Here is a 17,500-nt window from a genome sequence, read left to right on the forward strand (position 1 = left end):
GTGGGTTAGGAGACACGGGACGAATTTTGCCGCCATGCGTGTCATGCCAAGATCTTCCGTCAAAATCTCTGAAACACTTGTTCGCGGGATACCAAAATCATCTTCTAATTCTTGGACTGTCAATCGCCAATTTTAATTTATTGCAGTCTTCACACGTTCAACATTTTTGGGTGTTCTGCTTGTTGAAAGCCTACCAGAACGTGGATCACTTTCGACAGATTCTTGGCCTTCTTTGAAGCATTTGTTCAACCCATCTCCACTATGATAGTACAATTGTTAAGTATACGAACGCGGGAAATGTATCTCTAGTCACTGGAACTCATTCAGTGTTGTACAAATATTTTCCCGCGTTCGTATACTTACCAATTGTACTATCATAGGGGAGATGGGTTGAACGCAAAACTTTCGTGTAAGTGTAACTCGAGCATACATATATGTAAGAAAAATTGCGCTCAACTTATATCTCTCTTGATGGTGTAGTGGTCAAGTCACTGCTAGCACTTGTCACGTACTGGCCTTGGTTCGAGTCCTCGGGCGTACTATGTTTCAATTTCTACTTGCGCCTCCACGGTATTTCCGATGTTGATGGCTTAGAATTAAAGTGCACTGTGGTTGATAAAAATGTATCTCTAGTCACTGGGACCCTTTCAGTGTTGTATGTATATATATATATATATATATATATATATATATATATATATATATATATATATATATATATATATATATATATATATATATGCTAATACTGTGACATTTCACGCACGCACACAACTCCCAGGCCCACGAAAGTTGGAGTAACGACTCGCAGCGTGTGTGTGTGTGTGTGTGTGTGTGTGTGTGTGTGTGTGTGTGTGTGTGTGTGTGTATGTGTGTGTAAAGAGATAAAGAGGTGGTGTAATCGTGGTAAGACATTGAAGGGAGGGGTTAGATATGGGAATGGTATTTCCTGCTCTGTGTTCTTAATTTTTCGTATATCTGTCCTTTTGCGTGGGGCACATATCGCTGCGTATTTAAGCTTGGGACGGATAAGATTTTATTTTTATCTTTTTTTTTCTTCAGGGCTTTGATATCATAGGGAAATTTCACATGTTTAGCAATAGTTTGTATGGCCCCCGCCCCGGTGAAGTTCTTACTCTATTATTGGGGTGACAAAATTACCCATAGCCAAGGCCAAAAAAATTTGCCTCCTTTGTTACAGTGATAGGTCGGTGAAACATTTGTAAATGACAAAGCTCTCATCTCGTTACCCCCCCCCCCACCTTGAACGATGAACCTTTTGTTATCATGTGCTTCCACAACAGCTACTGGGCGCCCCCCTATGTGGTACCCATGTGGTAAGGGATTTAAACAACGCCAGGGTCTCGAGTCATCAGTGCACTATAGACCGCCTCCCTTCCACTATCCCACCCAAAAGGTACTGTCAACCATAACACGTAACTGGGAGACTCTAATGATATTGCAACTTCACATACCAAAAGCTGGTATGACTTCTCACCATTCAACAACAACACCCGAACTTGCATATATATCTTTCGGTGTTGGGTCTTCAAAAAATGATCTAAATACAGTTATTCTATTCCGTAGAAAACCTATTTCTTACAAATGAAAATATGTTAACAGAACAACAATGTGCAAAGAATGTAGTCCTTTATTAATGTCAGTATATACTTAATATATTTATTATCTTATTTGTAAATGAACCCTCAAGACATTACTTAACAGCTGATGTTTCAATTTTTTGAATCGAGGAATGTTTCATTGGCCGAGGAAGCAAAACGAAACTTCCAGTAGTTTTACCGATATAAATGGAATCGATCTTATCAAAACGAATACAATAAAATAAAAATGCATATGTGATTAAGATATAATAATTCTACTGACAATGAAAACTTGAGTAATTTACTTGTGTGCTGAGTTTTAAGAACATGAATAGATTCAATTTACAACTCAGGAAATTGGACGTATTCTGTAAACAGATGTAACAGACAAGCACTGAGTGTGTGTCAGAGCCAAAGTTTTCCATACAGGGGTGCCAATACAACTACAAACCGTAAATAGTATAGATAACCAAGGGGATATGTTAAAGGGAAGCAAGATAGCGGACACTGGGCACTGTTGTGATAAGTGAATTAAAAATTGATCTCTACGGCTCGTACTTCATCACACAACATATGAAGCGTCCGGTGGTAAAGGATCGACACCGCCAAATCAATAATTTGGAGTTAGCCCTAGAAAATTATCGAGAAATCCATTTTCTATTATTTCCACATACTGGCCAAGCAATATCTTGTGTCAAGATGACACAAGAAAACTTTTTTGACTTTGGTGCACAACAGGCGCATGTAACTAAAACCAGGGTGCAAGGGTCTGGCTTCAAAGATGCCAAGATGTTTGTTGTCAACTCTGACAACAAGGCAGGCTTCAAAATCAAGAATGGTTATGGGACTTGTGAGCCCACCTTTGTGAAGTTGCAAAAGGGGAAGCAGAGCGAGTATGATGCTCAAAAGTTTTTCCTACCTGGTGTACCTCTTCAGCAACTGTATAAGAAGCCAATCAAGCTGACTAAAGAGAAGTTTAAAGATGTGATGGATCTAAGTCACTATGTTCACCCATCATTTAAGGATTTCTACGATGACCTTCGTCGGGGACAAGAGTCCTTGTTGGAAGATGACGTCGCCACCACCGGGGAGCAAGAGGACAACCCGGATGACGACATCATCGATTATGATTACCCCCCCCCCCCATGCTTCTACCGGCGCTTTCACTGCACAAATGAGGATGTAAGTGTTTGTAGTAATTATCTGGCAATAATCTATGAACCATTTGCATCGGGAACCGAGGGGAAAATACTGTAAATGTGTGGTATGTTAAAATTGCCAATCTATAAAATTTCATAAAAAATTTTTGTTTAGGTTTACAATGAAATTCATAGTGTATTTATGGCGAATAAAGAAGTTTAAAAAAATTGGGTTTTCCTATTTTCATAACTGTTTTGCATACTGGGGTATGCAAATTTTGGTGTGTTATGATTTTCTTTTCCAACACAACATTATTGTTTTTTCGTTTTTTCGTATATGGCTAGGCAAGACAAATAAAATGCATACAAACATGGATGTAATAAGTCAAGAGAAATGTCCAGTATCGATAGTTCAACTTTGAACGCGTTTTACTCAAAATCAGGTATTGGCGATGTCGCCCCTCTACCTCCAGACTCATATGTAGATTGCATTTCCAACTGAATATTGGGGTTGTCCCTTGAAAATCTGGTCTTGGATAGACCAATGGCATACTTAACTACCTTTCCTTCTGGCCATCGCCATACGACTTTTATTCAGATGAAGAACAACTTTTGTGGACAGAAAGAACTGACGACCACAGCGCATTGCCCGTCCTTCAGCTGAAGATAAGCAGCGTTAGACTAAAATACGTTGTTATTTATTGGGTTTTGGACAGTAATCTATTTCATTTTATTCTTCTTCTCTCTTTCAGCGAATGTTTTTCAAAGAAATTGCTTTCAGTAACAAATCGTTGGAAACAATAATTGCATAATTGAATTTATAAAGAAAACCCATACATTTCGAGACGCGTTTATTTCAAAACTATCCACAATAAATCGTTGGAAACAATAACGATGGCGTTAGATTAGGTTAGTATTATTATTTTCTATTTATTTATTATTATTGTTGTTATAATTAGTATTAGTATTTTTATTTTGTAACTATTATTGTTATTATTTTATTATTAATATTATTATTAATATTATTATTATTATTATTATTATTATTATTATTATTATCATTATTAATCATTATCATTATTATTATTATTATTATTGTTATTATTATTATTATTATTTATCGATTTATTCATTTTATATTGTATATATTTTACGCCATTAGTGCACCAGATTTTGTCAATACAAAGGATTACAAAATATTACAAAGGCGAAGCATGCCGACGGGAGACCTTTTGGTCCATAACTAGGTCGGATGCGGAAAAAAATATAATAATGATAAATAAATAAATGAGAATTATAATAATATCCATAATGAATAAAATGAATAAATGCATAGGCATAGTTTAATAATAAACAAACAGGTAAATAGTAAATAATAATAAATCGACAGGTAACTAATAATAAATGAAAATCAAGCAAATGATGATAAACAGACAAATAATAAAAGATAATATAAAATGGTCTGAAAAGTGGCTAATGAAATTTAACACAAGTAAATGCAAGGTAATGCACATAGGTAAAAATAACAGCAAGTACGATTACAAGTTATTTGGAAATTCGTTAACAAAAGTGGATAGTGAAAAAGATCTCGGCGTAATTATCAGTAACGACCTCAAATCATCCAAGCAGTGTATTTCAGCCTCTGAGAAAGCAAATAAGATTCTGGGATTGATTGCGCGATCTTTTGATTTCAAAAGTCCATCACTCATTAACAAGCTATATAAATCGTTAGTTCGTCCACATTTGGAATATGCTGTTTCCGTATGGTCACCGAATCTCATTAAAGACATTGACAGACTGGAAAAAGTACAACGGCGAGCCACAAAACTGATTCCAAATATCAAAAATAAATCATACGAAAATCGACTTAAGCACATGAATCTGTTTTCCCTAAAAAAGCGTAGACTCAGAGGTGACTTGATACAGGTCTTTAAGATTTTAAAGGGAATTGACAACATCAAAAGTGACCAAATTTTCACATTGAATGAGAATCAGACAAGAAACAATGGTCTCAAACTGTCCGGAAATAGATTCAATTTGGAAGTAGGTAGAAACAACTTTGCCAACCGTGTAGTTAATGAATGGAATAAACTTCCTGCACAGGTAGTGCAATGTAGTTCAGTTCGAAGCTTTAAGAATCATTTAGATAAATACCTAAGTAAGATGCTGTAATTATTATAATTTATGTTATATTATTTGTTTTTGTTTTGTTATGATTTGTCTGTCTGATTTTCATTTATTATTAGTTATATGTCAATTTATTATTTACTATTTACCTGTTTGTTTGTTATTCAACTATACCAATGCATTTATTTATGTATTTTAATTGTTATTTACATTGTTATAGTTTTAATTTATTATTAATATGATTTTTTTTTTTTTTTTTTTTTTTTTTTTTTTTTTTTTTTTTTTTTTTTTTTTTTTTTTTTTTTTGCATCCGACCTAGATATGGATCAAAAGGTCTCCTGTCGGCATGCTTTGCCTTTGTATAAATGACAGTCATTACAACATCATGCTTAGGTGTTTGTCTAAACGAATCTTAAAGCTTCGAACTGAACTACATTGCACTGCCTCTGCAGGGAGTTTATTCCGTTCATAACTACACGGTTGGCGAAGTTGTTTCTACCCACTTCCAAATTGAATTTATTTCCAGACAGTTTGAGACCATTATTTCTTATCGGATTCTCATTCAGTGAGAACATTTTGTCACTTTTGATGTTGTCAATTCCCTTCAGAATCTTAAGACCTGTATTAAACACTTCTGAGTCTACACTTTTTTAGGGAAAAAGATTCATATGTTTTAGTTTTGTGGCTCGCCGGTGTACTTTTTCCAATCTGTCAATGGAGAAGGAGAAAGCAAGAGGACATCGATATCACGATATTTCATATAAAGGTCAACTGAGAAGGTTTTCAAAGAGGTGGTGAATATTTGCTAGATGTATGGTTTAGTCACTTTTTTTATCAAACAATCCAAAAATAAATCCTAATTATTACGCAATGTGATAAAAAAAAAAAAGACCTATCAAAATATCGGTAGCAGACGAACATTCCTTTGCCGATCTTCGGCTATTCTCGCAAGGTTGTAACGTCAACCTCGCTGTTTACATTCTGATGCATCCATATGCGTGCACTATGAAACGTCGTTCTGCACTGTTAGCTTGATCTGTGATCCGTCGTATTTCGTGTGTTAGCAAGGTTTTATCAAGTATTTAGTTCGAAAATGGTTTATTGTGTCGCCGCAAATTGTAACAGTGATTCGACGAAACATTCTGCTTCGGATGGACTTCATTTTAATTATTTTCCGAAAGATCCTGTGCTCAAAAAGGATCATTCGGTGCAGACGGTACGAGTCATAGAAGCCTAGATTGAAAGCGAAAATCTGTTCGAAACATTTCGAGAAAAAAAAAACAACAACAGTCGGGCCTTGCCGAGTCAATAGGAATTAACATGAATCCCATTCTAAAAGAAGATGCAACACCGACAGTTTTTGTCATCGACAAGACCCCAGGTTCGGCAAGCAAACGCCGTCGAAGGAGCACTTTTATTGAAAAAAGACAACGCCTGGAGGTAGGTGTATCAGTTTGTATCATGTGTATATGTAGGCCAGTTATCTACGCTGTCACTGACAATCGTTAACAAGCATGGTTAAGCTTGACTAACGATTTTTGGGCTAGCCCTAAGAAGATTAGGGGAACAATCATGACATAGGGTGACAGGCATGACCATGATGACAAGTGCTTCCATAATAGGCCTATGGCCACGTCTTGTCAATTGGAGTCAACCAAATTAAAGTCTGTTTTTTGAGAGTCAAGCAAGTGGAATCCCCTCACCACCACCACCCCTGCAGGAGTTAAAGCCTAATTATCCTGGACCAGGAGGGAGGAATTCGTACTGATATGGACGTAATGATTTTATCAGCTGTTACGAAATGCCTATGATGAATGTTCACCTTCTGCGAGTACCACTACCAGCGAAATTAAGATGGAATGTGAAAGTGACCATGGTGACAATACCAGGCATATGATTGATGGCTTATCTTCCTCCACAGCAACCACTACCTATTGCAATGAATTTTATAGACATGTCTGCGAGTATCTTTTGCTAGCCTTCCTCTCCCCTTCAGTCAAATGATTTCTCTATTCTCTTTGCTACATAGGCATGTTTTATTGTAACTTATCACAGATAAAAACGATTTGTAATTTATGAATCCTTGAAAGTTTTGCCTGTAAATATGAAGCTTGGCATCCAAATCCGATCAATCTTCTTCACATGATATGAAGTCACTTTCGTATCGCTGGCCATGTCCAAGAATGCAAACAATAAACCTTACGTCATCAGTTGCCCTAGCGGTAGAAAATGTAACTACGACATTGAAAAGTTCGTCTGCTATCAGACACTTTTAAGATCATGCTATTTGGATAAAATCAAAACTATGAAATGCTAAAAACGGGCATTTTAGTGTTCCAACTTCTAAGTTATATTTTCATACATGAAATAACAACGAATAAATACAAAACCTTCCCAGTTGACCTTTCAGGCTTCTCCGAGGTTAAGTTAGGTTAGGTAGGTTAGTTTTAAATCGTAACAGCATGACAAATTTTGTCGTAAGGGATCAATTTGATTAACTTAGAAATTAAACAACGCCATTTTTATTTGTTTTTTGACGATTTATTATTGATTTTTTTTATCAAAGAGAAATAGCGAGCCTAATTACTCTCATGATCTTTATATATACATACAGGTACATATACCAACGGCTTTTACCCCCTTACAAGGGAGGCAGCCAAAGTCAAAGGCACAAATCCACTCCCTCCTAATTTACCCACACACACTCCACTCCCATTCACCATCCCTCCCTCCCTCTTTTCTTGGCCCCTCCTTGATGACGGAAGGAGCCTAATTGTACGATCGTTTTATGTCTGATTTATGTTGTTCACATGGATTTTTTTTTATTCTTTAATGTATTCCACAAGACACTGTATATGTGCACAAACCTATATCTTGTAATGTTATTCAGCATCCTGTTTTCTCAAGTGTCTTGCTGTCTCTTGCTATTCTTTCGTCTCATCGTAATAGATTCTCATAATCAATCTTCTCTATGTGTTTTATAACACATCTTTCTCTTCTTCATTCCAATGTGGGCAGTCCCAGCTTCCTAGTATAATCTGTCGAATTGGTTGGGAATTATTTCGTTGCCACCCATTCTGTTCTGTTTTACTTGTAAATATCATATTTTTTCATCGTCCTCTTCTGTTACATCCCTTCTTACCCAAAGATCTTTAAAATTTACTTTGCAGATTTCCTTGTCTCGTTGCTTATTTCTTTTACTGTCTTTTAATTTGATGATTTAAATATTTTTCATCGGCCGAACCTATCTTACAGATATCACTTAACCGAAACAGTTTTTCAATTTTGTCTTGCACTCATAGTCATTATGCATAACCACTTACACAATTCCCGTAATTTTATGTAGTATTTCTCCTTATGGTCGAGATGTGTTATTCCATCCCAAAACTGTGACACATGGGTTATCTGCTACATTTCTTACTTGCATGTCTTTCTTGTTAGTATTATTTCTTTACTTTTTCCAGTTTCTCCTTTTATTGATCCATAATCTCTCTCAGTCTGATATTGCCTTCCTCACGTAACTTTTTACATCCTCTTTGTTCATAAGTCCTTCACCCACTAATCATGTTGTCATTTTTCCATTATGTAATTATCACCTCTCAGTATTGTCTTATATACGTTTTTAAGTTGTTTAATTCGCTTTTCTGGTTCTCATATAATCGATCTACTTCGTTGACTGCCTTGTCAAATCCGTTTATCAGTATTCCCTGAACTAAAATTTGATCATTTAACGTAATCATAGTATTCCTAACCACTTTCACGTCGTCCACTGGTGTCCTCATTAATCATTCAACTTCGTTAATTTTTGTCTTTAGTTGCTGATTCCGACTTTCATTTTACAACATTTGCCTTGTCATTTTCAGAGTAGAACTCGGTGCGTCCTTCGGTAGCTGTCGCCAGAATGAGATGAAGTGTTGCATCACCTGAACATTGTGACGGTTGTTACGAGTGTGCATGGATTAAAAATAACGGTTTCGGCAGTAGCTATGCGCCTCCTGGTGTAATCTCTTTAGCCTCTGCCACTGTTATCAGATTATACGACACGTCGTGTAGCAAATTGAAATCCAAAAAATCTTCAAGAGCTGTTAAGATTACGTCATATCCCCTACACTATGACTCAAAGATTTTGTTGTGACAAACGTCTGACAATTTAGTTTTGCTGCTGAAGGTAGACAGTGTGTCACGCTACTAGATCAAGACATCCGCTAGGTAAGAGATGGAAGATTGTTTATTAGATAGTAATGTAAATCCCACTCCATTTGAGTTTTATTTATCTATCTACCCATCCATCTATCTCTTGTATTATTTACACAAGTATTATGTATTAGTTCATCTAATTACTCATTTATTGTACGAATGCCTTCTTGGAGGTGCAGGCCCCCTAGTGGCTGGTACGCGGGTTTCCAGACCTGGCCCAATATCAATTTCAACTCTATCTTCACCTAATCACTTTGCCTACAAAGAAGCGCTGGTAAACTAGTCCATGACACGAGTAGAGCTGAAAACCGGGGACTGCTCCCCTCCTCCTACTACCACAACCCTGTAGCAAAAACTACGCTCTACTAATACATCACAGACTACAATCTACAGTTTCTTCTCGGAGATTTATGGGAGGGCTTGTGGACCGTTGCCAGTCAGTGTGGGGCTGCCGACTCACAGTCAGTGGAACTCACGATAACAACGATTATCATTATTGTTTACTGAAAGAATAACAAGAAACGTACGGAAGAGTGCGTGTGCACGCTTGTTTTACTTTTTCCCTCGAGACGTAAAGTCGAGATGTTATTGAGGTGATTATTATTATTTTCAATTATCCAACGGCCAAAACCTCCTCAAAATTGGATAACGTCATCGGTATGTAACCTGTTTGAGCTAGTTATTTTTGTTAAACGTCTAGAAAAGAGAGAGAGAGAGAGTGTTGGGGATGTTAGAACACATAATAATCTAAAACTATTATCACACAAATCCACACGTGCGAGTGAACAGGTGATGTACAGTTATTAGCAATTGTCATAGTTCTTACGATACAACCATAAATTTTGTCGGCGAGTAGTATTTATTATATTCCTGTCTACGAGATGATAACTTTTAAGGTAAAAAGTCTACAGAAAGATGTGTCAAACGCGTAACAGCAAAAGGTGTTTGTGATGTGAAAGCTGGAGCGTAGTTGTGAGACTCTTGCACCTCCCTGTAGAAGGCATTAACCCTCGCAGCTGCCTTGGTTGTGATCCCGGCGGGATTGGCAGTAATTCACATATGGTACCTCAATGTGTGCAAAGCTACAGGTGTTTTAAGCGTGACTAGAACACAAGCACTTACTGACCACTGCGTCCATTTAGTCGCGTCGCCCTTCAACGGTCGCGTGAAATTTCTGACGTAAGCTCGTTTTATTTGTATCCGATGCCAAGTTTCGAACTTTAACTGTTTTTATTGGTTCTGTATGACAACACTACGCACTGAATAGACTTCAGTCAGGTAAGAGATTAGATGTTATAATCAGTTATAGTCAGTTCTGTAGGTGTCATAATTACGCCGGCATTTCTAAAACATCGGATATCTACTGGTTGCCATTTATACTGATTAATGTGTAGCATTATCGATTGTGTAGAGGTAACTTTAGACTGGAATAGTCCCAGAAAATATTCCACCTCTGAATAATGATAGCGTTGCGTTGTCGATTGCTATGGAAACAGCAGGCAACAACAACAAAATATATTTCTCAAACGTATACCCACGTTGTCAGTTCGATGAATATTTTATCCCGTAAAAAATATGGATGTATAATAAAATAAAATAATAATAATAAAAAGTTGCAAAGCGAAGTACCAGCATTCTTTCTTTGGTTAAGAACACATGCACGCGCGTGTACACACAACACACACACACACACACACACACACACACACACACACACACACACACACACACACACACACACACACACACACACACACACACACACACACACACACACACACACACACACACACACACACACACACACACACACACGGCTTGATGGTGTAGTGGTACCGCGCTCAACCGCTGATTCAGCGAACTGAGTTCAAGTCCTCGCCCAGGGCTGAAAAGCATCACTGCACTGCAAGCCGGTACTTCAACTCTTGTGAACAAGATGTCGTGTGTGTGTGTGTGTGTGTGTGTGTGTGTGTGTGTGTGTGTGTGTGTGTGTGTGTGTGTGTGTGTGTGTGTAAGGTCACAATATTACCCATATATTGGATCATATATGAGCTATAAGCTCTCATCTGGGGGAATAATATCTGTCGATCAAGAGTCCAACACGTGATTCAAGACAGTGGAGAATTATACATGCACACACACAACACGTGTCCGTTAGTGTAAGCATGTACAGTGCATGAAGTATTCATATGTACAGAAAGTGTCCATAAATGTAAGAATGTATGTATGTTAGTGTGAAAGTGTTCACAATATTGTGAACATTCGAAGTTGACCCTTGGCATACCATATTGTCGTACTGACAGTTTTATTGACAAAAATTACTTTAATGACCAGGAAATGACTGCGTACGGAAATGTATTAATTACTCAAAAAATCAGCACTGGAACTCACCTTACTGTACGTCGTTATCATTTTAAAGCCGAGGTAGAATGAGATAATAGTTTTATGAGCCATGATGGCGAGAGTGAGGGTGACAAATGTCGATATGTTGTCCTGCACCCCGATCGCGGTTCCCTCCATCAGAGAGTGCAGAGAGATCACGGCGCAAAATATCATTGTGCCCACATTGATGCTCTCTTCCTTGTGTACTTCCTCCTCCGTCTCTTCACCCTTCTCCTCGTCCTCGTCCTCGTCCTCCAGCTTCTTGCCTTCCGTAGGTAGCTGGGGCACGGACGTGTAGACGTGGTTCTGTGACGTGGATAGTTTTGTCTCGTTGAGGGAGTGGGTGGACAAGTTTGCATCGACTGTTAGTGTCACTGTTTCATAAGTTTCCCAGTTGTCCATGTCCGTTTCTCTGTAGATGGAAGAGGGACGTGAAGTGGGCCTTGAAGAGGGACGGTTTGGCGGTGTCCGTAGCTTTGCCGGCGTTGGCGGCGTTGGCGGCATGTGGCTGTGGCCATGGGAAGATCCTGGATCGTAGAGGTAGTGCAGGAACGCGTCCAGGATGTAGATGAAGAGGAAGGAGAGGATGACCAAGAGCTCTCCGAAGTAGTAGGTGCCGTATACAGTACCTAAGAATATGTCGTGGACCTGGGGGTGTAAAGAATAACTATTTGAAGATCGTGATTATATATTAATACATTTATTAAGATTATATTTTTGAAATAGAGAGTAGGAATTTGTTACGTAATGAATATACTTTTCTGGGAGAAAACTCGTATGAAAACTGGAGTGTTTTAGCAGTATCTCAATGAGTTTCATCTGTTTTTATCTGAATGTCAAAAATTTAATTGACCGAAATGTAATGTGTATGCATACACTGTTAAAGTACCTTTTCATCCAGGAGTGCAAAATTGTGCACATAGGTAGAAATAGTAATAAGTAAAACTACAAGGTATTTCGAACAAAAATAACCAATGTAAAGAAAGAAAAGGATCTTGGTATAAACATCAATAACAAGTTTAAATCATAATAAGTGTTGTATATCTGCCTCGGAGAAAGCAGATAGTATAATGAGGTTGATTGTGCGGCATTTTTATTCTAAAAGTCCAGCTATCATGAACCAATTATATAGATGACTGGTTCGTTCATACCTGGAATGTGCTCCTCCTGTATGGTTCCCAAATATAAGAAACAAAACATACGAAAACCGCCTAAGCGTTCCAACCTCCTTTTTCTCTGTATCTCTCTCTCCGTCTGTCTCTCTCTCTCACCGTCTGTCTGTCTGTCTGTCTCTCTCTCACCGTCTCTCTCTCTCTCTCTCTCTCTCTCTCTCTCTCTCTCTCTCTCTCTCTCTCTCTCTCTCTCTCTCTCTCTCTCTCTCGAAAAACTACTCGGGAAGACTTAGTGCAGTCTTTAAGATTGTAAAGGCAATTGGTGGTATGAAAATTGAAAATGTGCTTGCACTAAATACTAAAGTGACAACAAAATAATGGCCCCAAGATATTAGGATGTAGATATAACGTAGAAGTAGGTAGAAACAAAATGTCGCCAAAGGTTGCCAATGAAAAGAAAAAATATCCGTCCAAGGCGATCGAATGATTAATTACCTCATCATGCACCGAAAGATCTCTTGTCGGCATCTTTTATCAATGTTTTTCGATTGTGATTCATTATAACATTACACTTGTGTCCCACAAAGAGCAAAACATGAAGAGAAAAGTCAGAAGTGCAAGACCCACGTCACATGGAATAGGTCAACCAAAGATCGGGGAATCTCCGATTTTGTTTGTATTTACCTAGTTGTATTTTACGGGAAGGGGAGCTATGCTCGTGAGTCCCGTCTTCATATCTCATTTTATCTAAACTATTTTTAAATTCATGTATTGTTTTTGCACGCACCACTTTCTCATCTAACTTGTTCCAACTGTTTATTACTCTGTGAGGAAAGCTGTTCTTTTTCAAGTCTCTTCTATAGCTGTCTTTTTTTATTTTCTTTCCGTGTTCTCTTGTATTTCTGTCATCCCATTTTATCAGATTCTCTCTATCAGTAATTTCTATGCCTTTCATGATTCTGTAAATAGCTATCAAATCTCCTCTCTCTCTTCTTTGCTCTAGTGTCTGTAGTTCAAGTTTTTCTAGTCTCTCTTCATATGATAGTTTTGAGAGTGTTGGTGCCAGTTTTGTAATTGCTCTTTGTATTCTTTCAAGTTTTTTTTATACATTTTTTTGTACTTGGTGACCATATCGTTGCTGCATATTCCAATCTTGGTCTTATCAGGGTGATTAGGATTTTCTTCACCATTTCTTCATCCAGGTATGTAAATGCAACTTTGATTGTTCTTATTAAATTATAAGTTTCTCCAAAAATCTTATTTATGTTTTTCAGGTGACATATTATTCATAACAATGACTCCCAGGTCCTTCTCATTTTCTACTTTTTTTTATTCCTTCTTCTCCCAATTTATATGCTCCTGTTATTCTGTTTTTGCTTTTTCCAAATTCCATTATACTACACTTTTTTGTATTGAACTCCATCTCCCACTTCCTACTCCATTCCTGTACTATATTTAGGTCTCTCTGTAGTGATTCACAATCTTCTTCAGTTTTCACTCTTTTCAGTAGTTTTGCATCATCTGCAAAGAAGCTCATATAGCTTTCAATTCCTTCATCCATATCATTAATATATATAGCAAACATTATTGGGGCCAGAACTGTTCCCTGCGGAACACCGCTTATTACTTCATCCCATTTTGAGTGCTGGTTTCTTATCACTACTCTCATTTTTCTTTCTTTCAAAAAGTCTTCCATCCAATTTAGTAGTTTTCCCTGTATTCCTCCTTCAGTTTCTAATTTCTTAAGCAACTTCTTATGTGGTACTTTGTCAAAAGCTTTCTTTAGGTCTAGAAATGCACAGTCCGCCCATCCATCTCTTTCTTGTATTATATCTATTAGCCTTGAATAGAAACATATTAAATTGGTGACGCATGATCGTCCTTGTCTGAATCCAAATTGCCTTGGATTTAACACTTTGTTTTTTTCTAAATATTTTACCCATCTACTTTTGATAATTCTTTAACAAATTTTTGCTATTGTACTTGTTAGAGAGACTGGTCTATAGTTTGTAGGTTCTTCTTTATTTCCTCCTTTATATATAGGTACTATATTTGCTTTTTTCCAATCTTCTGGAACTTTTCCTTCTTTCAAGGAACTGTTTAGTATGCTATGTATTTTGTCTGCCAGTTCATTCCTGCATTCTTTCAGAATCCAGTTTGCTATATCATCTGGTCCATGCGATTTTCTGACATCAAGATTACTCAAGTGTGTCAATATTTCATTCTTTGTTACTTCTATTTCTTCCATAGGGGGGACTTTCTCTTTCCATTCAATCTCTTCAGGTTGTATGTTCTCCCTTGTAAACACTGATTTAAAATGTTTGTTCATAATTTCCGCCATTTCCATTTCCTCAGTGTATTCAACTCCCTCTTGTCTTAATTTCTCCAAGTCTTGTTTGTTTTTCAGTTTATTGTTTACAAATCTGTAGAATAGATTTGGTTGATCTTTACACTTTTCTATGACATCTTTTTCATATTTTCTCTTTTCCTCTCTGCACGTTTGTACATATTCATTTCTATAACAGGTATATATTTTCCATTTTTCAGGTCTTCTGTCTTTTTTCCATCTGGTCCAGGCTTTGTCTCTTTTGTCTTTTAACTCCCTACAACTTTTGTTGTACCAGCATTTTACATATTCTTTTTCTTGTTTTTGTCTTTTCCACTCCTTTTTTGTAAATTTTTGTCAAAATATTCCATTTCTCTTCCACTGTTGTTTCTTCTTTGTATATTTCTTCCCAGTTTTCTTGTTGAAAGAATTCTCTTATTTTATCAAAGTTTGTTTTTTCATACATCATTCTTCCTTTTCTATATTGCTCATTTCTTTTCCTATATTTTTCTTCATTAAGTTCCAGTTCAATCAATATGTGGTCACTTTTACTTATTGGTGTTTTATATTCAATCTTGTCCACTATTCTAGGTTCAGATGTAATTATTAAGTCTAGTCTCGATGGTTCTTCTTCATTTCTATACCTGGTGTTCTCCTGTATCCATTGTGTCATTGTATGGTCAGTAATCATCTCAAGTAGAGCGTTTCCCCATGAGCCGTCTCCACCCTTTACTGTCATTTCTTCCCAGCAGATTTCTTTGCAATTAAAGTCGCCCATTATAACTATTCTTCCTCCATCTTCCATTATTTTATTTAATGTTATCTTTGTGTCCTCTAACATACTTTTATGTTCACTCTCTTCCCATGAGGCTGTTTTCGGAGGCACATAATTTATCACAAATTTTCTGCTCTTTTTATCTCTGTCTTCCACTTCTATCATAATCATCTCTACTGTATTCTTTCCATATATGACACCCTTCACGTTTATATCCTTCTTAGTCAGGAACATAACTCCACCCCCTTGCTTTTTCTCTCTGTTTTTAATCCAATAATTATATGCATCATGTCCTACACTGTTGGGTGGTAGTGGGCCTTTTAATTTTGTTTCTACAATTCCCATTATGTCCGGTTCTTTTTCTTTCAAATAATCATTCAGCTCATTCAATCCTGTTATTAATCCATCTATATTTGTGTAAGACACTCTTAGTTTTCTGTCACTTCCATTGTGTTCTCTGTTTCCCTTTTGTTTTTCTCTTGTATGTCGAACTGCCTTAGTTTCATATTCACTACTCTCCAATAGAATCTCTCTTTCTCTGACTCCGTTCTGCTCTCGTTTTTTTCTTAGCTTCAAGTCTTTTCTGCTTTTCTTCCTCTCTTTCCTCTTTATTCATTTCCCTTTTTATCCATACCTTTTTATATTGTTCACTTGTTGCTAGTTTCCCTGTTTTGGATAAGATATTCTCTGCCGTCGTTTGTGACCTGAATTTAATCTTAATTGGTCTGGTCATATCTGTACTATACTTTCCGAGCCTGAATTTTTCCTCAATTTCCTTCATAATTTCTGGTTCATCTTCCTGAACTAATTTTAGTATACTGCTTACTTTTTCATTTTCCTCATTGGTTCTTGAGGTTCTATCTGGGTTATGTTTCTCTTCCATTCTTAATATAATTATACATTTCTTTTTGTCAGCTAAGTCTCTTACTATATTCTCCTTCTGTCTCATCACTTTAATAACTGAGTCTTCAGTTTGTTCTCTCATTTGCTGTTTAATTATATCAGTAAATGCAACTTTACTGTTTTCTTTTATCGACTTCCATCCCTCTCTGTTTTCTTTACTATTCCTCTTCAATTCCTCATTCTCCACCTTTACTTCTTTTAACTGTCTTTTCAGGTTTTCTATTTCATCAGTTAAGTTTTTGTTCGCCTTCTCTAGTTCTTCCAATTTTTCAACCCTTCGTAGAATATTGTTAACATTTTTATGTATGTAATTTTATTTATTTATGAAATTTACTAACGGTGGTGGCATGCGTTACATGACTTTTGTTCCGCGTATCGTTGTGGCATGCCACGTCGTACAGCTTTTATACCCAATCTTGGGGGACATTTTTTCACACTGCATTTCTTATTTATTTCAATGTGTACTCTTCCTTTTTTTGCATGTTTATGATATTGATGGATTTTGTGTTCTTGTTCCAATTTCTTTTATTCGTGATAATACATGCTACGCGGGACATTTGTTCCACGGGGGTGCACAGTGGTGCGACCCATCGGTAGCGGGTTGAATTTCTTACAACTTTCACTGTATTTTCTTTATATATATATATTTTTTTTCTATGGTAAACTCGGTGAATGTTTTCAAGGAAGTATTGCACTTGTTATTTTACAGTTTTATTTATATTTGTTTCTCATTTGTGTTTTTGATTTGGTTTAACTGCGTTGGGTTATAACGGTTACTGTGGAGACCTGTCCCAGTGTACCAAATTCCCCCTATTTATGTACATTTCCATTGCTACCACTGTATTACCCTGAAGACGAACCCCGGACAGGGTTCGAAACGTCGAGTCCAGCGTATACTTTCTCCCATAAAAATGGTTCCTGGACTCCAGCTATTTACG

General features: G+C 36.9%; 2 protein-coding genes across 5 annotated transcripts in view; one reads left to right on the top strand and one right to left on the bottom strand.

Annotated features, from left to right (window-relative positions):
- LOC143039929 (uncharacterized) overlaps window positions 1-17,500 on the bottom strand; it is a 63,585-nt gene that overhangs the window by 20,282 nt on the left and 25,803 nt on the right. For all 4 annotated transcript variants that reach the window (XM_076210329.1, XM_076210327.1, XM_076210328.1 and 1 more), the window contains exon 3: window positions 11,456-12,094. In XM_076210329.1, coding sequence (XP_076066444.1) covers window positions 11,456-12,094 — 639 coding nt within the window. The remainder of the gene's footprint in view (window positions 1-11,455; window positions 12,095-17,500) is intronic.
- LOC143039928 (uncharacterized) overlaps window positions 1-17,500 on the top strand; it is an 82,631-nt gene that overhangs the window by 14,132 nt on the left and 50,999 nt on the right. Inside the window, exon 2 of the mRNA XM_076210325.1 lies at window positions 8,731-9,076. The gene's annotated coding sequence lies outside the window, so the exon portion shown is untranslated. The remainder of the gene's footprint in view (window positions 1-8,730; window positions 9,077-17,500) is intronic.

Source organism: Oratosquilla oratoria, chromosome 27 (genome assembly GCF_046742065.1).
Source record: "Oratosquilla oratoria isolate Oo_2021 chromosome 27, ASM4674206v1, whole genome shotgun sequence".
Taxonomy (NCBI): Eukaryota; Metazoa; Arthropoda; class Malacostraca; order Stomatopoda; family Squillidae; genus Oratosquilla; species Oratosquilla oratoria.